This window comes from Coturnix japonica, chromosome 2 (genome assembly GCF_001577835.2).
Source record: "Coturnix japonica isolate 7356 chromosome 2, Coturnix japonica 2.1, whole genome shotgun sequence".
NCBI lineage: Eukaryota > Metazoa > Chordata > Aves > Galliformes > Phasianidae > Coturnix > Coturnix japonica.
In genome coordinates this window covers 4,701,863-4,725,082 of record NC_029517.1, presented here as the reverse complement: position 1 = coordinate 4,725,082, position 23,220 = coordinate 4,701,863, and the positions used below count along the sequence as shown (strand labels likewise).

Here is a 23,220-nt window from a genome sequence, read left to right as displayed (position 1 = left end):
ATTGAGCACAGAAATTTTTTAGTCCATTTTTATACATTTTCAGTTGATTTTTAAACTTCTGATGAAACAAGAGAATGTGAGGAGAGGAGATCTTCACAGTCAAGGCATCAGTCTGCTACCACAAAGATTTCCAACCTGGTACCCCAAAACCACTGAAGAGCTCTAATTTAATGAGGGTTCTCCGAGATGATATGCTATTTCCTAATGTGAGATGGGATGTAAGATTAAGTCACACAACGAGGATTTGTGGGTGCATAACTTCAGTTTTAGCGTTTATTTTGGCAGCACAACTTAACTGCCCTCTGCTCTTCACTCCATAGTGTATGACTGCACACTGAACAAGAACTCTTGGTGGAGCCAAAGCCTGTCCTTTTTATTTTGCAGTTGGAATATTTTTATATTTAGATACCCACCAGCTCAGGCTGCCCAGGGCTTCATCCAGCCTGGCCTTGAGCACCTTCAGGCATGGGCACCCACAGCTCTTGGTAGCAGTGCCAGCACCTCAGCACCTCTGGAATAAGGAATTTCTTACTAATGCCTAACTGAAATTTATCTTCTTTTAGTTTGAAGCTGTTACCACTCATCCCATCACTATACTCCCTGATGAAGTATCGCACCATCTTTCCTGTAGGCGCCTTTAAGAACTGGAAAGCCACAATGAGGTCTCCCTGCTGCCTTTTCTTCTCTAGGATGAATAAATAGAGCTCTCAGCCTATCTTCATAGGAGATGTCCTCTGAGTGGCCCTCTGAGCATCATCATGGACTCCTCTGGGTCCTTTTTATTTACTTACTATGTTAACCACCCATGGGAAAGGTCTTTCCCCTTCCCAAACCACTGAATTTACCATGCCAAGTATTTCATCTTTTTATTTGATGTGCAGTATTTCCTGTGACAGTCAATCCTGCTGATTTGTATTGAGAGTGCTTAATCCAGGTGTGATGTCTGAGTCCTCTGACAGAGGCCACAAATTCCTGTTCTTTGATATGGCCCACCATTAATCTGGAATCACCAGTAGAAATGCTCTGGCAAAGGAAGAGAAGCATTGTACCCTAGGAGCAACAATAACCATAAGATAATTCCATGAGTACTTGCAAATTGAGAAATTATCTTGTTATTTGAGCCAAAAAGTAATTTAATTTGATGATATTAAAATAAATTAATTACCTCTTTAAATATATAGGAATGTTTTCCTTCATTAAATTCTTTTTTAAAGTTACACTTGTGGAAATTAAGATCTTCTAAATATCAGGTATCAAGAACTTTCTTCAAAGAATAACAGGAAATGACTAATACAAATATACAGTGAAGCCATTTGGTCACTTACACAAAGGAATCTTCCTCCAGCTCTTTAATGGACTAATGCATGCTGAATTGTAATGGGGCTAATTTGCTCAACACCTACTTAAGGAGAAGACTCAGGGGTGCCTCATTTTTCCCCTCTCCTGGGCCTAACAAAGCAATATATTGCCTACATGAAAGCATCTGTGACACTTTGATAGATGCAGCGAGCCTCAGCCAATGCATAATTGGGCTCTGCTAGGAGAAGTGTCTGAAATTGCCTTTCCGAAAACACGCTTTAAAGGTCTATCAAAATCAACAAACAGAAGAGAAAATATCTAGGATTTGTTTCAACATTCATCTCACCCTTGTCTTTTACAGCTAAAACGAGAGCTTGGAACTTGTTGAAACAGGAAGACATGACTGGAAGGTCAAAAGGACTCTTCCTGTTTTGTTCCAAGCATCTGCGCTCTGTCAGCCACAGCTGGTTTTGTGTCATAATCACATAAAGGCCAGAGGTAGTAATAATCTGAAACAACATTAATACCTCACCTGCATGTCACCCTCACACTTCTAGTGATTTGTGAGCTTCATTACCCTCCAGAAGGGAAAATTCAGACAATCTGTTAACAGGCAATTGTTGCAACATTAAAAATCCACAAATGTCTTTGCACCTGTAAGTGCAAAGGTAAAAGAAATGACCTGTAAATGGAATCAGGTTTATGCTATTTTACAAGCCTTGTTGTTTTTGTTTACATACAACAATACAAGCAGACACCAGACATAAAAGACACACAGAACAAGATTTTTAGATTGTGATCCAATTCTCACATGTTAATAACACTATCTTAATCTTTCAGTTTCCTGCAAACCATTTGGAGTAAGTGAAAAGGAAATAAGTGCTTGTATTTCTCTACCACTGTCATATAGCATCTCATTCGGATACAGAAACTGGTAAGCACAGTCCTCAAGACCAGAACTGGTGCATTGGGTAGGGATTACTTTTTAAGGCATCAAAGGTCTGATATGTTTCATCCCTACAAGAAAAAGACTTTACAGCAACCATTACTTTGTTACACGAATGCATACATTTCTGTGAGTTTGCCCACTCTTTGGCTTAAAAACAAAGCAGAAGACAGAAGGATAGTGCTGGTAGATTGGTTTGATTTCATCCTAAATATTCAGAGAGTCTTGAACAAGTGGTGTGCCTGGAATGGCAAGAATGGTAAGACCATCTTTGTTTATTAAGTGGGGTGCAGATACCACATATCACACAAACACTGAGTGTTTGGGAAGAGCAGATCTTTTAAGATTTCTGGGAATCTACTGTTCTGCGAGTTTGAAGCCAGCAAAAAACTTTCCTCTTTGCTGCGGCAGAGGACTTGGGAATTGAATTTGCATTTAGTAGCACTGGCGTGGGCTAAAGGCCAGCAGCATGCTGAAGCAAGTAAATATCTTTGCTCTTCACTGCCACAGAAAGACAGAATCAGAAAAAGAGCCTTACAGGAAGGATGGAGCACCAGTTGCTCATGTAGAGGAGCAGGTTTACTGAATCAACTGCAGAAAGGCAAGGTGTCTTGTGAGAAAATGGCTTAGAATCATAGAGCCATAGAATATCTTGAGTTGGAAAGGACCCACAAGAAAAGCAGAGCTAAGTGCTGCTCCTCCATTCCTGTGGGTCACCACAAGGCCTCCCCTCATTGATCAGCACTGCCTGATGTTTGATCCTCTACTACAGCTGGATGTAGTATTCAAATCCATCAACATCACCAAAACAGGAAATATGGGATTTGATTCACTTTATTATTTCTTATATATTATTCATGACATGCTATAAAACATTACAAAGTTAATTTAATTGCTCAGCAATTAAAATACCTGCTCCTGTATACATAGATAAACATATAAAATTTACAGCCTTAAATGAATATAGCTGCTGTCACTGTCTCTGTAACCACTAATATGAGCAAATACCTTCTAAAATTGTGCTTTTTCTCTTTTATAATTACCCAGTCTTTAACAAAAAGAAAAGCCTTGCTCAAAATGTTTTCTTTTTTATATTCTTGCCTTTGGATAACTGTACAGTCCAATACTGTCTGACCAGATTCTTTTAGACTTGCCATGTGTGGGGAGTGTGGTGTTTAATACTGAATTTCGTTACTTGAAGATACTTCATGTTACATGGGAATTTTAGATTTAACAGAGTGATACAAAATACACTGAAGGCACAACACAAAGGGAAGTAACACTTAGCAAAACATAACAGTTGCAATATACAGCCCAATCATAATATCAGTGTAATACCCATAATCATTATGTAATACAGCCTCTACAATGACACTGGGCATTCTCATTCACCAGGAAGGAATATAGAATCATAGAATCACAGTATCATAGAAATGTTTGAGTTGGAAGGGACATTTAAAGGCCATCTAGTCCAATTCCCCTGCAATAAACAGGGACACCCACAGCTCCATTGGGTGCTCAGAGCCCCATCAGCAACCACTGTGATCAGTGACACTCTTCATTATTCCCTACTCTTTGAGGGCAGATTGCATTTCCCCCATCTCCTTTCAGCCTTCTTCCAGGATTTCTGGTCAGTCACATAGACAGAAAATAAATAGGGAGGAACTAAATGTTATTCTCTAAAAGTGCCATGGTGGGGTCTCATTGGTATGATTTGGACTACAATTTACTGTTGTTGCACTGAAAAGAGAGAAATTTTCTCTAAATGTTGTCCAGAGTAGAAGGCGAAGCAGAAGCTGGAATCTTTCTGTATGGACAGCAAGGAATTTGTTCTCATACACAAGTACAGATTCCTGTCTGTAACAGCTACAAGCTCCCCTAGTAGCAATAGCAAGGGATGCAGCAAATGAAGAACAAAGAACTGACCTTCTATTATATTTGCCTCTTTCTGTGTGTGTTATTTTAGTAACTGATTCTTCCAGCCATAGTCACAAAAATAAGTAGATAGTTGGAGTGGTGGTATGGAATCCTTCCTGATGAATTCTGCAGATAATGCTAAGAGTGGTAGCATAGGAGGAACTCTACTAAAATACTACCTCTGATCTATTCTCTTCATTTGAAGAAAGATGCAGACATTGAAATTTGCTGTAAAAGTTTATTTTTCTTGTACTTTACTATACCTGTGGGGACAAATCATATGCGATGTTTGGGTAGGAAAATAAGACAGCTTTTCTGGTAAATCTAACCTAGGGATGCCCTAACCTTTGCTCCTGTATAAACCCATTCCCTTGGATCCTGCAGAGAAGAAACTGCACTGCCCTCAATCTGCCCAGAACGTTTGCAGCTTTGCATTAAAGTAATAACTATTATCAAAATCAGCTTGGCTTGTCTTACCTTAGCTCTACAGAACCATGAAAGGAGATAAGTGTAACAGATTTGCCCAAACAGCTATATTTCCTGAGGGGTTGCCAAAACATCTCTATTGCTCTTTCAAACCTCCCTGCAAATCAATAAAACCACTTACTAAGTTGATGCCTTCACATATTTTCTCTGGAATTTGCAGAGCAAAGAGCCTAAACTTCTGCCACCGCTCTCTGCTCTGACACTGCTCAGTGTCCTTAGCCAAATATTTATAATGAATGGGGTCACTGAGGAAACTCTCAGAAAGAAATTTAACACAGTGTTGTAGAAGTTACAGGGGACTCTTATCATTGTGTTCCCAGTGGTAGGTAGATAAGAAGTCGCCACTTAATTTTCTCTCTAATTGGTCTAATTCATTGATTGTACATAGAATCTAGAGCTACATGTCCAATACCTTGCTGACTGGTTTTATTTAGACCCCTGTATAATACAAACAGCTGTTGAATAAGGAGGGTAAGACCATAAAAATTACATTTGAAAAGGGTATGGCTACTGTCACGGAATCATAGAGCAATCTAAATTGCATCTAACCCAACCCAAGGCCAATCCAGATCCAACTCTGGAATTACATCAAGTTGTTCAGTGTCTTGTCTGACCACGTTCTGAATTTCTCCAAGGACTGAAATCCCACCTCTCTGGGTGATCTGTTCCCATGTTTACCCACACATACTGTAGATTTTTTTGTTTTTCTAATACCTAATCAGAACTTGTTTGTTAAAATGCCTCTTCCCTTTCCTATAATCTCTTTTTGGGAAGCTGAAGGCAAAACCAAGAGCCATCCTTTCACCCCTTCTTCTTAAGACTAAATAAAACAATCTTTCTGCTTCCCTTCATGGTCATGTGCTTCACCATCTTATTAATCCTTCAATGAACTTATCCTAATGTCTCTTTATGTTGAGGAAACCCCCCAAAACTGATTGAGCTGCCTTAACTTTTTAAAGATATGGAATTTAACTCCTGATTATCTGTGACTACTTCTTAGTAGCAGAGCACTGGAATGCTGTGTTTGAATTTGTAAATATCTGAGCTAAACAGCAGGAATATCTGCCTCTTTAAAGCAAAGCTTGCAATATTATACTGTTGGATTGAAAATCAGGAAGGAAGTTCCCTTTTGTTCAAAGCAACAGGTTCATTGGCCATTTTGCCTTCCAAATGTAGGATAAATCAAACAGTTTGCTAGGAATGGTTCTATGTTGTGTAGGAATACATACCTCGGTGATGCTGATGGAGACTTTGCTCCCAATTGTTTTTTTTATCATAACAGTTTCCATCTCTGGAGCTAAAATCTGCTGTTATGTGATGCTTGTTTTGAGTGGGGAAGATGTAATGGATGTTTCTAAGCTCTCATTTCAGAATATCCTTCTGCTAGAAATGATGATACTTCAGGATACCAAAGGGGAAAGGTCATTATGCTGATACTTCATCAGTCATCAGAATATGGGATGTTTCCTTACTATGCACTCGTGATGAGACACTGTGCTAAGTGAGCCAGCTAATGGGACCTATTAATACCCCACTGTTAATTTCCTGTTCAGTTTCTATAACATTTTGCTATTGATGGGAGGCAAAGTAGGCCATGATTTTCTTTTTTTCTTTTCTTCTTTAAATGCAACCAAAAGTATTAATATGCATGAATTTGTGAATTAACAGGTAGATTATTAAAGCTGAAAAGCCTTCTACAACCCTAGCAGTGACTGCAGGAGCCACCCCCTGCAACCAGATGTGATAAGATACCACATACACACACAGCGGTGCTCATGCAGAAGGCATGTCCATGTTCTAAGGAGCAAAAGGGATGAACAGCTCCCCATTTCATTCCTCAGCTCTGAAACAACAGACAGAAATTTTTCTTGGCAGGTGAAAGAGCCTTCAGAGGGTAAGTCTGTAAAGTCTGCTGATCTAAGTCAGCCTTGCTGTTACTTGGTGGTAGTTAAGCACAGTGGTAGTAAGTACAGTTCCTCCTGCATGATACAACAGATCTCCTCTGAATCCTAACAGCAATAATCCCCAAGGATGAGTATATGCCAGCTGAATAATCCAAGCAAAGGAAATGAGGACTTCGTCTCTCCAATGTTCCCAGTTCCAGACTATGACATAGTACCTTCTGCTTCACTCAATGTAATTTTGAACTGTAAAAATTAGATGCAAGAAAAACCTTGGTGTTTTGTAATACATTGTTTAAAACACTCTCATGTACCTTTTCCAGTCATTCTTTCTATCCCAGTTCGTAAGAGCACAGCACTCTCACCCCCACCTAACAAACGTTTCCCACTGCGGTGAGTAGAGACACGCTCACAACCACCACCTGGAAGATGCAGCGCTGCAGGAGGGCGGCTGCTTGCGGGAGTCAGTTTTTCACAATAATGAAGATCTGTCAAGCTGTCACATGTGAAATCCGGTTCGCAGCCAGCAAACAGAGCCCCTACTGAGAACCGTGGCTATAGCTTGAGAGCCCAGTGCAGAAAAACAGAGAACTGTGACATTAGTTTCCAAGTTACTTACAATTAATTTAATAGTTCCACCTTGAAGGGTGTAAGTTTGCCATCTGCTTCGTTTGACTGGCCACCTTCTAAAGCACAGTAAACGCTGCCATCTAATGGCACCTCTCCGTCGAACACGAGCTGACAACTCACGGCAGCTCACAGTAGTTTTGACTGCAAAGCATCACTCGCTATGCACTGCCTGCACAAAAGCATCCTGTGATGCATAGGAATGGTCCCAAGCACAGCTACTTTGTCCTTGCACACAACTTTCTGAGTCGTCCTAAAAGGTCTGCAAGGTCATGTTTTTTCCTCTCAGATGTAAGCTGGTCTGGAAGTAATACAGTTCAATCCTAAACTTGTTAGCTCCCAGCTCTCATGTGCTTCTATTAATCCTTTGCTTAGATTTGACCATATTTTTTCATGTTTTAATAGTATTTAGTGCAGGAAATAACTGTAAAAATTGAATAATTACCTGATTGATGGGCTAAAAGCGTTAATCGCTTTTGATTCCCTGTAATAAGTAAAACATTCGGAGCTTTTTTGGCCTATTAGACAGTTCTCTTTCATAGAATCATAGAATCACAAGGTTGGAAAGGACCTACAAGATCATCAAGTCCAACCGTCCTCCCTTATTTCATAGAACAATACAATGGCTTAGGTTGGAAGGGACCTTAAAGATCATCAAACTGCAAGCCCCTGCTGTGGCTGTACTCTCTAATAGCAGACTGTGTCATGTAATCAACCAAAACTGAAAAATAAGAGACCCCTTATGAAATAGACACAACTATGCAAGCATCTGAGCTCTTTATTAATTAGCCATACTTCATCAGCAATACTAAGACAACTGTATCAGTTCGCCTGATGGAACCAAACTGCAAAAGAACAGTAAAAGTAATGTTAATACAAACTCATCTATACACGTGGCTTTTTTTCTTTTTCAGAGCCAGTAAGTATTTATCCTTAGGTACTTTAGGTGATTTTTACGATTTTCATGGAATAGCTCTTACTCCGTCCCCTTTGACTTTTTAGACACTGTCACCACAGTTTCCCCTAGTTGAGTGATGCAAAGAACATGTTCCATGTAACTTTCAAGCTATTGGAAGATCATTCGCTAAATCTACTTTGGTGCACGTGTAAAGACGCCTCAAAACTCCTTCAGTGTAAATGCTCCCAAAGGAACCAGGAGGAAGATGGTCTCAGGCAACCTAGAAATTAGTGGACGATTATATTTAAGCATCCTGAATGAGCGCCTTCACAGGTTATGCAGTAATTATTTCATTCTGCTACAACAAGCGAGTTAATCCGAGCATTATCTCTGAGGAGATACACATTGCTCTACAGCCCCGTGTGCCTATGGATCACATTACTGCTGATCTTGTACATATTTCTTCCCTAAAACCAGAAATATGAAGGAATAATAATAAATAATAATAATAAACCCACCAGCTGATTAAAAAATAAAAATAAAAATCCATAGTTTGAGTTTCATCTCATTTTTATGACATAGTTCTGCCAATCTTATTTACGGAGCATTCGTGAAACTGAATAATTACAATGCTTAATGGATATTATCATTTCTGTACGCTTAGAGTATCGTACTCTGGGAGCAAAAGGTTTTTCCTATCTGAAAACAACTATCATCAGTTTTATCACAAACGCTGCAGCCTGGGACAAACTTATGTGCCCACCTTATCAGTATCTGCTCCAGCAATACCATCATAAAATAAAGGGAGGGATATGGAAGATGTAGTTTGCGATTTATTTAGCTTCCTCCCATAGTTTTCACTCAGCATTGATGCAATGAGACCATCTTTCTCATGTATCTCTTCTGCGCAGGCTGCGCTGTTAAAACGTCTACGACAGTGTAAGAAAGGCTTATGTTTCATAGTACGCTGCAACAAATGCCTCCTGAAGGCCCTCTGAATAACAAGCGCCGACACCTCCTCTTGCTTTCTTTTAAGTGTAGTTGTAATTGGCTTGTAGGAAGCTGTAGATGGATTGGCAGCCATAAATTTTTCTTCCATGTGTAATTCAAGATCCTCAAAATTCCCAGCTTCTCCTAAAACCCTTTTAGTGAAGGCAAGCAAGATATCCAAGCAGTGGATCTTATCTCCACTCACTATGGGGAGGTCCATGGATATGAGCTGAACTGTATTTGGCTTTGGAATGCGTAAGGGTTCTGCCAGAGCGTCTGCAAAGTCTGAAAGTGCAGAATATTCAATAAACTGCGTTGCCTGAGGATCAAAATTTCCCCAGGTTTCATAAAACATATCAAAGTCGTCCTCAGAAAGAGGATCTGCACTTTCTTCAGTCGCAACGCTGAAGTTCTCTAAAATGACAGCTATGTACATATTTACAACAATAAGGAAGGATATAATGACATAGCTTACAAAAAACGTAATACCAACCACTTTATTTCTGCAATTAGTGCTGTTCTTGTCTGGTAAGTTGGGAGCACACGTTTTGGATTCTTTTAACACTGGACTCAAGAGGCCATCCCAGCCAGCTGATGTTGTAATTTGGAAGAGACAGAGTATGCTGCTATCGAAAGTTTGAAAGTTGAAAAGGTTATTGATCCCACCTTCCCAGGCAAGACAGGCAAAATTTGTCATGCCCACAATAGCATAAATGAACATAACCAGAAATAGCAAGAGGCCAATGTTGAACAGAGAAGGAAGAGACATTAATAAGGCAAAAAGAAGAGTTCGAATTCCTTTAGCTCTTTTAACTAATCTCAGGATGCGGCCAATTCGTGCCAAACGAATAATTCTCAGAAGCGTAGGAGAGATGAACTTTGAAAAGACTTCAGAAAGTGCAATACCTTTGAATGAAAAAAAGAAAAGGTTTTCAGGAGTTATCAGTGACATTCTACATTTATGGTCATTTTGTTACATTGCATGCACTGGGTGACGAAAGTGACCAACTTTATCACTTTTATAATATACTGCTTTCAAGAGAAACATTATCACCAATATTGCAATGACTTATGAAAGAGCTTAGGAAAAGCAAAACAAATTGTAATGCCTTGAAATACTGCAGAATTATCAACCTTCTGTTTAGTGTGAAAAAAATGCATTCTCGCAAATTTCTGTAATTCAGGGGATGAAGTAAGCACTGCTCTGGTGCTTTTACAAAACCCTTTACAAATCATTCAGCTTCTGTGCTGGAAGCTATGGGGCTCATCCCCGAGCTGCTGTCTAACTTCTGCTCCTGCTGGCATGAGCCAGACATTAAAAGCTGTCTGTAATGCTTGGTATTTGGATGACAGAGAATTTGGATGATCAGAGAAAAAGAAAATAAAACTCCTATCAGCATTAATCCTCAATCACAATTCATTCCAATGATTGTACCGATACCTTCAGCAGTATTAAAGTACGATTACAAACAGATGACCTAAGAATCACCCTTTTGGATTTCATGGAATAGCAGAGGGCTTCCGTAATTAGGGATAAAACAGAACAGTTTTTCAGAAGAGTTCTTCTTTACTCTTGCCTTCCTTGCACTAAGGTGATAATAGGAGTTTCCACAGCCCCAGACACTCATGCAGACACAGAATGGTGTTAAGCTATTCAGTTTTCTAAGCTTTCCTCACCATGATCTGGCTTCTCAAAGGAAAGTCCTGGAAATAAAAGTCTCCCATTTTTCATATAACTGAATTTTTAACCCAAAATTAATTTTACTGTGAAAAGGATGGCTGCTTGGATTACTTACAAATCAAAAGTAGAAAAACATCAAGACTACCACGACTTAAGTAAAATAGCTTAGAAAAGATGCTGCTTCATTAAAATGCTATTCTGGTAATTACTCAATTAAAGTCATACTTTCAAAAGAAAGAGAGAAGGAAGAAAAGAAGGAAAGAAGAAAGGAAAGAAAGAAAGAAACAATCAGTTTTTCTTTTCATACTCAGCAAAAATATACAATTGAAAAAAGTACATAACATTTTAGAAGGAATCAATTTGGATATGGTTTGTAAAAAGGATCTGGAATTGACCAGATATATTTGTTACTTCATTTTGAAATTAGGCTGAGTGTTAAGGCACACCATCTGATCTAGCAGCAATTGATACTTACTAACTAATGAAAGGACCACAACAACTAAATCAAATATGTTCCAGCCAGTGGTGAAGAAGTAATGTCTCAAGGCTATTATTTTTATGACGCATTCCCCAGTAAATACTGCCACAAAGAAGTAGTTGATCCTTTTAAGAACTTCCCTGACATCTCCATTGTCACTTTCTGCCATCATCACAACCATATTCAGACAGATGAGAGTCACCACGCTAACATCAAATGCTTTGTGTGACACTATATCAAAGAAAAATCCTTGAAACGCATTCTGTGGAGAGAAAGAAGAATGGATTGATGTGACTTCTGAGACTCAGGCAACATTCAAGTATTAAATAGTAATTTTGAGTTTGAAAGGGAATTTAAAAGAAAGAATTAACAATAAGATGCTAGAAGCATTTTAAGTGATTCCTTTAGACATTTTAAGACAACACTGAGTATGTGGCCAAGTATTTTCAGGTATCATGCAACTACATTTCCTTAGAAAAAAATTACATAAAAGGAAAACATTCTCAGTACACTGTGCTTAGTGCACAGAAATACTGATTGAAGCAGACATTATAGAACAAGCAGAGATTTAGGCTGATAATGGGCTCCAACTTGTAAGTTTACTTCCAGATGCCCTTTTGCTTGTTTTAAAATGGTCACCATCTTAACATTTTCTGCCATGCTCCATTTTAAATGGTCTCACCAATGGTCTTGGGATGGGTCTTTGAGGTTTCTTGGCTCCGAGTTTTTTTAGGGCATTATAATACTTTTTCTGTTCCTCAGTCAAAAAGAGATCTTTTCCACCTAAGTAGAGGGAAAGAATACTGTCATTCAGTTGAAGCTTAAGCACTCAACTAAATAAACACCAGCAAGTTTATGTTAAAAACAGGCAACAACAAAAATAACACAAAAAAACAGTACTCTTTCAGTATTTCTTCTTTTCTTTGAAAAGGGGTGCTGAAAAACAATGATCAGAGCTTTGTGAAAATCTATTCCAGTCAGTATTTCTGAGTTGGATTCCTCCTGGTAGAGCCTCTCTGAAGTTTTGATAGATCTATTATTTCACATTTTTGAGCATAACAGAAGACTTGTCAATAAAATGCTTTTTGTTTATATTTTTGGGAAAGGCCAGAGGAGAAGTGCATGGCTGAGTTACCAAGTAAATGGAAGATAAAGCACTTTGGGTCTGAATTCAGTGGGATTATATTTACCACAAATTTTTGGTACTTCTCTATTTACCATCTATGCCACCTGTATTACCTAACAATTATTCAGGAGAAGCCACCATCACTGAGTGATCAGTATTTCATAAAACAAACACATGTAACAATATCTCCTAGGGCATCTAAGCACATCTTTTCTCTGCCCAGATGCAGAAAGACAAACAATTTCTTGTGTGCCTTTTTATCTTCTACCTAAATCAGTACTGTTTTGGTACTTGGAATAAAAGTCAGCCTGCGGAAATGATGAAAAATTCAGCCTATGGAGATAATGAAATCGCTCCTGTGGAGACTGTCTTCCAAATGTGCACCTTGAAGTTGCAAACCTCCTGTCAGTCTGCCAACAAAAATGCTCACTTGTTTTATTATAAGACTCCCAAGTGGATTCATAGACTCAATTACCCTTAATATTATGGATATATTAAGTTCCTAAATGAATCAGGGAGAGAACTCCATCAACAAAATAAGCTTGATAATAAATAAGGTTCCAGATGTTGAAGCTTACCAGGGAAGGCTAACTGTTGCTTTTCTTTTGCTGTGTTTTTCCTTTTAAGATTTTTCCTTCAGAGTCAGACTCAATAAAAACCTTAGATAATTTAGCAACAATGAGGAGAGGACGCAACCCTCAGGGGCTTTAAGAAGCCTTTAAATGGTTATCTGTCTTCTTCCTGGGGTGATGGTTTGAATTTGACTACAGAATTCTTTTTTTAAACTTAATAAATTAATTTGTAGAGTAATTTACTGAAAACTAGACTTTTATTTTCTTTAATGAAGCTAGTTTTAGAAGAAGTTTTGACTAGCAAGGCCTTTTCAAGTTTCTTCACTGGGAAATCAGCTGCTACTTCTTCTATCAGCAGTTATGGGGTTTAATCATCCTTACCATGTTTGTTAGGTGTTTCCACCCAGCAAAAAGGGTTGTTCTTTTCTCCAATGAAAATCTCTGAAGTAGAATCTTAGAATGATTTGTGTTGGAAGGGGCCTTTAAGATCATCTATTTTCAACCCCGCTGCTATAGGCAAGGACACCTCCCACTACAATGTTCTTACAGCCCCATCCAGCCTGCCCTTAAACGCTTCCAGGGAAAGGAAAAAACCTCATTGGGCAACCTGTTCAGTGTCTCACCTCAGTAACAAATTTCTTCCTGATATCTAGTCTAAACCTACCTTCTTCCAGTTTAGAACTATTTCCCCTCATCCTGTCACTGAATGCCCTTATAGCAAGACCCTCCCCAACTTTCCTGTAGGGCCCCTTCAGGTACTTGAAGGCCTCTATAAGGTCTCCTTGGAGCCTCCTCTTCTCCAGCTGAAGTCCCTCAGGTCTCTCAGCCAAGTCCCATAGGGGAGGTGCTCCAGTCCCTAGTGCAGGACCTTGCACTTCGCCTTGTTGAACTCACGAGTTTAACAAGGGTCCACCTCTCAAGGCTGCCCAGGTCCCTCTGGATAGCACCTCTTCCTTCCAGTGTGTCAACTGTACCACTCATCTTGGTGTCATCTGCAAACCTGCTGAGGATGCACTTGATCCCACTGTCCATGTTGCCTACAAAGATATTAAATAACACCAGTCCCAACACTGATCCCTGAGGAAAGCCACATGTCACCACACTCCAATTGGACACTGAGCTGTTGTTGTTGACCACAACTCTCTGAGTGCAACCATCCACCCGATTCCTTATCCAGTGAGTGGTTTATCCATCAAATCCATTTTTCTGCAATTCAGTGACCAGGATGTCACGTGGGACAGTGTCAAATGTGTTACACAAGTCAATGTAGATAACATCAGTTGCTCTTCCTTTATACACTGATGCTGGAACTCCAACATAAAAGGCCATCAAGCCCTTTCTTCTCCAAGCCTTAGACAGCTGTAGTTACCTGAAAACTGTATACCAAACTGGCACAGACTCAATCAAATTGGGGTTACAAGAGACCGTGAATTATATCATATAGTACTTATCTTCTTCCTTTGTTGGTTAAAGTTGCTGATAACCACTCCAATGAAAAGATTCAGCATAAAGAAAGATCCAAATATAATGAAAATCACAAAGTAAGAATACATAGGTAGGAATGCCTCAAATTCTGGCTGTTGACCTATCTGTTACCAAAAAGAAAAAAGAAAAAAAAAAAAAAAGGAAAAAAAGGAAAAAATATTAGAAAAAATTATTTCCAATTTATTACAACCATTTTTTTATTGTAAGAAGGAATAAATTATTTTTTCATATTTAAACATTTACATGTGGAACAACAGTCTTGTTCTGTCTCACTGTTCTTTGTAAATGAAGATACCTAACCTAGCCTTAGAGAATTACTTCAATCAATAATAATTTCCAATCAGGAAGGATTCTGCAAATGCCTGAATCAGAAAAACAACTCAGCCTAAAACATTTTGGTGGACTTGCCACCCTCTTGAACGCTATCCCAGACAAGAAGCAGCTTAAATTGCAAGCTTGCCATGATCAACTGTTCAAGCAAGGTTCTTACTTTCAGTTAGTAGCTACTTCATGATTGGTGCTTGAATGAATATGGAAATGGAAAATGAAATTAAATATGCAGAAGTTAAAACATACTGTACTAATGAGAGTGAGAAACAGAACATAGAAATGGGGAAGAAATGGCAAGAATATCTAGCATACATAGGGAACAAGTTCAGAAATACGTGCTGAACATGAAGGAAAATTTGTTTTAGAGGCATAATTCCTCTAGGATATTCTCAACTCTGTTTCTAAAAAAGACTTGTATAAAACTTGCAACATCTTTTGCATCATCACTCTATTCCACCACATTTTCCTTTCATCTAAGTTCCAGGTATTTGGCATTCCAAGGACTTCTGTTTCACTGCATTGTGTAAAGCACTGATCTGGACGTATTTCTCATTTGGCAATGCAAATAAAGCTGAAAAAAGACACTGCATGTCTATAACAAAACAAAACAAAAAAGGCGGGTGGGGTGGGAAGAAGTGACCTACCTCACGTGAATCTACTGCTGCGTACATAATGTCCATCCAGCCTTTAAAAGTTGCCTGAAAATAATTACATCACTGAGATTATTCTCATTAAAATTAAATAAAAATAAAAAGATGAGGTAGAGCTAACATAATGCAAAAATGTTCCAATGATCCACTTCATTGGTAAAAAGAAACAAATTAACATTACGTACTGAACAAAGGGGGTGTGAATCCTGCTAAATCTCTTTAATCATTCATTTTTTTTTAATCAAGTTTTTTTGCATATTCTATGTTTATGTTCAATTAGCAAGTATGTACTAAGAGGCAGAAAATAAAGTCTAAAACAGCAGTTTTAAACAGCAGTTTTAGCAATTCTGCAGGATTCTAGAAGGCTTCAAGGATGCAGGGCAAAGAATATCTAGATAGAACATGGGGATAGGAAGCACTTCAAAAACACTGTTTTCAGCACCTATCTTATGGAATTAGTGATAGATCAGTAAGTCAGTATCCAAAGACTTCATGACTTATATAATATCAGAAACACAAACAAACTGCACTAAGCTATTTCTCTGTTCACCAGTGTAGGACTAATTTTTACTCTAGACAAAACAAGTAACTTAAATCCACAAACATTTCAGGCTTAGTACATTTATCAACGCTGCAATAAAATAAAATATCCATGAAACAAAGTTGCAGACGCAAAAGGGATCTTTATCAGGAACAGAGCAGCTTATGGACATGAAAATTATTTAAGCAAGAAAATATCACCACTTTCAGCAAAACAGACAGAAACGCAGTGGTGTCCTATGGTTGGGCTGCTCTTTCCTTTAAGAAACTGAAGCTGAGCATATATCTTTTACAGTACTTACCACTTGGAGAAGAGCCAAGTATCCCATCCCAACATGATCAAAATTTACATCACTATTTGTCCATTTTCCACCATAACTCTCACAGTCACTTTTGTTCTCAACTCCTCTGTTATCTCCTGCCTTAAGCACGCATTTCCAAAATTTTTGTCCAAGTAGTTTTACTCCTACAATGTTAAACAGGAGCCAGAAGACAACACAGACGAGTAAAACGTTCAAGATCGAGGGGATAGCTCCCAAAAGTGCATTCACAACAACCTTAAATAAATAAAATGAATGATAAGAAAGAATAACTTCTCACATTCAATAGAACACCTTTCCCCTCCCTACCCAACCCCCCCGCCCCCAGAAACACTTGTTTTATTCTTTGGTATCTATTAATCTTCTCACTCACAGAAGAACTAGCAGATAACATATTTAAAGCCAACCCACAACCAACAGCAAGCTTGTCTTAACATCCTGTGCTATTTATCTTGTCATTCTGAGGAAGCAGAACAGATGGCAACTAGAATTATCCTTGAGTAAAAGACATACATTTAAAGAAAGAAAGAATAAATGAATGAATGAAAGAAAAGAGTCTATAGTGGCTCAGGACCCTAGTTGCCAGTAGGAATTTTAGGATTATTTTCTGTTTCTTTTCACACTCTTTTTTTTATATATCATTTTGTGGTGGGGCACAATGAAGAGTTCTGGAAACAGATCACTGCTAGAATTATGAGAAAATTCCAAGAACTTTATCTTGTCCTTGGATAATATTCACTACAAGTACATGATAGACTATGAACACACATCAGCTGTTCCAACCTAGATTATGTTGTTCAGGGTCTTAATCGGTCACATTCTGATTCTTTCCTGGGGATGGAGATTCCACAACCTTTCTAGGCAAACAATTACATCCACAATGATAGCCTAGCAGTTGAGCTAAATTCTGCACACTGAACTTAGCAGTTCAGCCAATTGTCATTATAGTTCATCTACCCAAACCATATTTAATCTCATTATGAGACCATGAATAATTTTTCCCTCCCTCAAACATTTTGCCATAAAAGACAGTTATGTCCTTCATAAATTCACACTGGTTGTTTCCATCTGATTTCTTATCCTTCATATTCTTAAGGAGAATTTGCACCATCCTGGGGCCTGACTTCAGCATCTCATCACATTTGTTAATCAAACATTGGTCAGATAACTTATATTACATTGTATCCCATCATATTTTATTTCTTCCCATTGGCTTACAACACTCCAGATAGTCCACTCAGGGCAATTTCTAAGGTTAAATAAGAATATCCTCCTCTGTTAAGGAAAGCCCACCCATTTTAAGTATGCAAAGGATTGCTCTCCTTCACATTCACTCAGAGCAGGGGCCCTACCCAGAGATACCTGACAAGATGAGAAGATATAATCATAGCAGTTTAAAGAAGGGTAATTACGGAAAGAAGCTACAAAAAAGTTAATAGTTTCAGGGAGGACAGATAAGAAATGGCTGAAGTCACTACACTTCTTAGGCCACGGAGATCAGTAGAACATACAACTTTCACAGTACAGTATCCACCTTGCTAACAGTTTGTTTGGGGTAATTGGATGAATTCTTCTTCCTTGTATCAGCACACTATAATTCAATGTCCTTCTTTCATTTGTATTTATATATTTCTATGAAAATATTTTTGAAATGACAGCAATCTGAACCATCTTAATGCTATTTCAGGTCCCCAGATAGAGATGTGATCTTACAAAAACTACATACGCACCTATTCCAAAACATACATCCCCACCCTACCCAATATCCGTACCTTTATCCCTTCAAATCTTGACAGAGCTCGTAGAGGCCGCAGTGCTCGGAGTGTCCTGAGAGACTTCAGAGCACTCTCAGAGGAACACTGTGAACTCTGCTGTGAATTTTTTCTTAGTCCCCAGGAAACACAAGAAAGCTGTGTTTATAGAATTGAAACTGAGATTATTAACTGGCATTCAAAAGTTTACTCCATTTCTGTTTGTAGACAATCAGAGATCAATGGCAATTCTGGCTTTGATCAGTAATCAAATGCTAATAATATTCACTCAGAGGTAATATAATAGGTAATATAATTTTATTTTTCAGGCATTTTTCAAATAATGCCATTTCATTACAATAAACATATTTATGGGGGTTTTGTTTTTTTGGGTTTTTTTTGTTTTTTGTTTTGTTTTGTTTTGTTTTCCCAAAATCAGCCATTCTAATACCTCAGAAGGTCAGTATAAGAACAAAACTGGAACTGTGGTAATTCCACACAATACAAGGCTTGAAAGTATGATTCAAATAAATGATTCTCCATTTCTTTATAATCATTCTCAGAAGCATATCTGGTAATTTAATGTCATGTTCATACCTTTATAGAAAAAAAGAATATGTTTTTTTTTCAAAAGATACACAGTCTTGATTTTAAATCCCCATAAGACAGAAACTGAGCTGAAAGCATTAGAAAATTTTTTTCAATAGTTAGGGTTTATTTTTTAATAAATTATTAATTTATTAAATTAATATTTACTGTTAATATTTACTGTTAATATTTACTCTCTTTATTCCTATCTGAATTTGTTATCTTTTTGTCTACTTCCTCATGCTCTTCCACTGCAGATCTGTAATTGCTAGGAAAGTCCTGCTTTATATTCTTTTTATGCAGTCATAGATTTTTCTGTTGAATTTCTGAGTATTCAGTTGGGCTGTGGTTGCTTAGTCTGGAGAAGAGGAGGCTCAGAGGAGACCGCATTGCAATCTACAACTTCCAGAAGGGAGGTTGTGATGAGGAGGGTTTTGGCCTCTTCTCCCAGGCAACAAACAGGACCTGAGGAAATGGCCGCAGGTTGCGCTAAAGGAAATTTAGGTTAGATAAAAGGAAAAACTTCTTCACTCAAAAAGCAGTCAGGCACTGGAATGGTTGCCCAGGGAGGTGGTGAAGTCACCATTCCTGGCAGTGTTCAAGAGGTGTCTGGATGAAGAGCTACAAGATACGGCTTAGCTTAGCGGGTAGTAATGGTGATAGGAGAATGGTTGGATCAGATGATCTTGTAGGTCCTTTCCAACCCTGTGATTCGATGATTCTATAACTATCAGGATTTATTCACTAAAAATGCTTTTCTACTTCTTTAACTTTGTGGCAAATGATTTTTCCAACAATACTTTTTAGCTCCCTTTATCATCTAAATTTGTTCTCTTAAATAAGCAACTCTACTTTGAATTTGTATGGTGGAGCTGCCAGCACTTGCACATTTTCCTACCATCTAAATTAACTTATCTTAATCTCATTTCTGATTGCTAATTGCACTCTCTCTCTACAATGGAGAAGATTTATGTAACTGAGATAGTCCTCAACAACAGCAACACCTGATAAAATGTACTTAAACAACTTGTTATCATCTACGATTTCCATTTAAATTTGTCCTAGAGTAGCTTTTGATTGCAATTCTTTTCAGCTTCTTGAAACTGTCTTTTACAAACAAGTTTAATCCTAACCCAAATTTCCATGTAGTTCTTTATATAGGAAAAAAAAATTAAAATTCCAAATGTAAGTTCAATATACTTACACACACAATGATGAAGTCGAGACAGCACCACGTGTTTGTGAAATAACTTTGCAAACCATAAGCTACCCATTTCAGAAGCATCTCCATAATAAAGATGTAAGTGAATACTATATCAGCATACTCCAGGAGCTTTTTAACTGTTCTTCTTTTCTCAAGGTGAATATCTTCAAATGCCTGGAATGTCACAATTCAGTTTAAAGCTGTTAAGTAGTCTTACAGTAATTATTTTAGAATTGCACAAGAATACAGTTTGGTTTATCCTATCCATTTCATGTTATGTTATTGGCAATTTATTTCTATAGATAGAAATAAAAACCTAAATAGTAAATAGCATCATTTTCAGGTTGGTTAAAAACTTTGAGTTATTTCTGTTCTAGACTTCTTCAACTAGTATCTGATGAGTGTCCAGTACAGATACCAATCTTAGCTTCCCAAATAAGTAGATAATTTTTGAAGTCTGAAATCCCTCATAGCTAAGTTTAATTTAAAGACATTAACCAATCATCTCTTTCAGGCCTAAACCTTCCAAAGCTGCCACCATCGGTCGGTCTGCAGAGTTGTAACAGTTATGAAAAACCACAACACATACCTCATCTGTTCTTTACCGGAGTTTTGAATTTCTCACAAAACCCCTGACAAAACTTGCTGTCAGAAAGGGTTTTGGAAAATGCTTTACTGCGTGATCACTTCATTGTCTTGTTTTCTTTCCTTTAACAGATTTGCTGCTCTATCAATTTATTGTGAGTAAATTATTGATTTTGCCAATCAATTTCCAATTCCTTTAACAGCTGGATTATTTCCTCAACAATCCTCTGGCAATGCCTTCATATTTCTTTTCATACTTCAGTTCTCTACTAGATTGCCTCTATCTCCACTTTATGCCTCCTATGGCCAATATTCCTCATGATCTACCCACCCGTTCCCACCACCACCAGCTGACAACCCTCCATTCAAAGTCTGAGAAATCGAATGAAATTTACCAGTGCTGCACTGCTCAATACTATTATAAAAATGATAAAATTCTCAAACCAGCTATGATTGACAATTTTGTAGCAGGTTTTTCTAAATTTCCACCAAGTGCTGCCTGGAAACTTAGTGGTATCCACATTGCAGCAAGGAAAACATTTGACACAACCTGAAAAGAAAATGAACAGCGTATTGGTTTAATGGAAAGTGTGGAGCCATAGAATGTAAAACGTGTATGAAGATTGCACAGAGAATGCGCTGTTTCACTCATGTGGCCTTGCTGAGGCTGAAATGATCTATAGCTGGAGAAAAGACAAGATCCTGTAGGTATATGGAATTCCTTTTTATCGTGTATTTCACACATGGAAAAAGCAGAGAAAGCTTTGTGTATACAAACACACAAGCATTCCAGACAAAAAGCCATCACTGCTCTATAGAAAAACCTTCACTTGTTTTATTAGCTCGCATTTTTGCTTCTCACTATTAAAAGAGATATGACCTTACTACTGGTTTAGTAAATTATTACTTTTACTCATTATTTCACTTGATCACTCTGCACAGATACACTGCAATAAGGTTCTGCTTGCTATTTTGAAACATAGTCCATGACGTCTAAAGAGCCACTGAGGCAATTAAATGTAGGGGTCCACATTGGGATAAACTGTACAGTCACTTAAATTCCATTAGATGCACTGACTGGATATTCACCCATTGCACTGAGACTTCAGACAGATTCAATTGAAATGCCACTTCAGATACCAGAAGCCAAGATGTACAACATGGCTGACCTCCATCTGCCCCTTCAGAAGTGCCTTAAATGCCCTCACTCACATACAGATGACTAGAGCCTGGTGCCACAATCTAAGTGTGACTTACACTCCAAAGACAGTGTTTATCAGCCTAAACACAGGTGTTTAGATCCATTTTAGGCTCCTTGGGATATCCTATAGTGCCTGTGTCATTTCTGCCAGCTCTTTGCAGTTGTCATGGGAACACTCAGGTATTCCATACAGATCTAAATGCCTGTGTTCAGGCATCTCAGTCCTGCTCCAGTTGTGTGCTGGCTCTGGCTATATTTATTTGACTTTTTATTTGTACAAACAAATGATTCAGGAGAATGAAATCTGCCAATTTGGAAACATTCTAAATAGATACCACTGAATACTAGTTCATTTGGTATCCCTGTGATATGTAAGACATACTTACTTTCTGTGCAACAGTCCTTAGGTAAATGCGCTTTTTTAGGCTCAGGATACAGCTCTATAAGAGTGACTGGGTCCACAGTGCTGGCTTCAGAATAGCTACCAACATCGAATCCCTGCACAGGAGAAGGCAAAGAGAATTTATTTGTTTTTCCTTAATGAAGACATTTAAAGCACATCTATAATAAATAAAATCCCCCTTTCCTTCAAATAAAGGAATAAATAAAACTAAAGTCATTATGGAAAACAAGCATAAATCAGCCCAAAAGCATAAGCGCCCTGCCTGACATGAAAAGGCAAGGCATGGGGACAGGGATAGGAATAAAAAGTTGGGAAAAGGGAAGACTGTCCCTTTTGACAGCCATGATGGTCTATACTAACTTAAGTTCATCAAGGATCAATGACGTAGACAAAAATGTAATGATTTAGACCCACGGGACTTTTACAACCTTTATTGACAGCTGGTTGACAGTCGGTCTAGATGACTTTAGTGCTCTTTCTAACCTTAATAAACACAATTATTAATGCTTGTCCTCTTATTGCTGAATAAGAGAACCACTGTGAAAATATTGATCCCTAGCATGCTCCAGAAGATGGTAATAGTTACAAATACCTCTTCTTGCTCTTTCTTTTGGTATGTTTCTGAAGTCGAAGAAATCTGACTCAAGCGACTTGAATTTCGGCATTGTTCTCTATGTCTCACTCTGTCTTCCTAAGTGAAGTAATGTAAAACAATTAATATTCCACCTTTTTCTTCCTGAGAGTCATTCTTGAAGAAATAAATATTTAACAGAATATAAAGCATCCACAAAAATCAGCATGTCTGTCTTTTTATATAATTATATAATTATTAATTATATAATACCTTCTAAAGGCATATAAAAAAGTATTTGTTTCCTCAATTCAAACACTTGGGTCCCGTGGTTATAGTGTGAAACTATATAATTTCTCCAGATATACATTTATCCCAACTGATGGGTCGCTGCATCCAGTGGAGTGGCTCACCTGCTATCTCTGCAGGTGCATGCCAGTAAACTCCAGTTTCTATGTGGAGACAGAAGAGCTCAGTGATCTCTAACAGCTCTCAGTCCTTTTCTTGATGTAAAATGAGGGCAGTACATAGCATATAAAATAATCCATAATCCAATCTAAAACATTTCAAATTGTCAAAGCCAATTTTAAGGTGATCAGCAATTTCTTCCACTTTGAAAATCTGCCCAAACAGAAGACAGTGTCCCCTCTCATGATCAAAATTATAGGAAA

The 23,220-nt window shown here is 38.0% G+C and overlaps 1 protein-coding gene across 1 annotated transcript in view; it reads right to left on the bottom strand.

Annotated features, from left to right (window-relative positions):
- Nucleotides 1–7,934: 7,934 nt before the first annotated feature.
- LOC107308859 (sodium channel protein type 5 subunit alpha-like) overlaps nt 7,935–23,220 on the bottom strand; it is a 34,295-nt gene continuing 19,009 nt past the window's right edge. The window contains exons 17-27 of the mRNA XM_032442978.1: nt 22,571–22,669; nt 21,962–22,073; nt 20,770–20,924; nt 19,790–19,963; nt 18,019–18,156; nt 16,229–16,483; nt 15,381–15,434; nt 14,373–14,510; nt 11,906–12,010; nt 11,221–11,485; nt 7,935–9,970 (exon numbers count right to left, since the gene is read on the bottom strand). Of these exons, the coding sequence (XP_032298869.1) occupies nt 8,826–9,970; nt 11,221–11,485; nt 11,906–12,010; nt 14,373–14,510; nt 15,381–15,434; nt 16,229–16,483; nt 18,019–18,156; nt 19,790–19,963; nt 20,770–20,924; nt 21,962–22,073; nt 22,571–22,669 (2,640 nt within the window). The 3' untranslated portion in view covers nt 7,935–8,825. The remainder of the gene's footprint in view (nt 9,971–11,220; nt 11,486–11,905; nt 12,011–14,372; nt 14,511–15,380; nt 15,435–16,228; nt 16,484–18,018; nt 18,157–19,789; nt 19,964–20,769; nt 20,925–21,961; nt 22,074–22,570; nt 22,670–23,220) is intronic.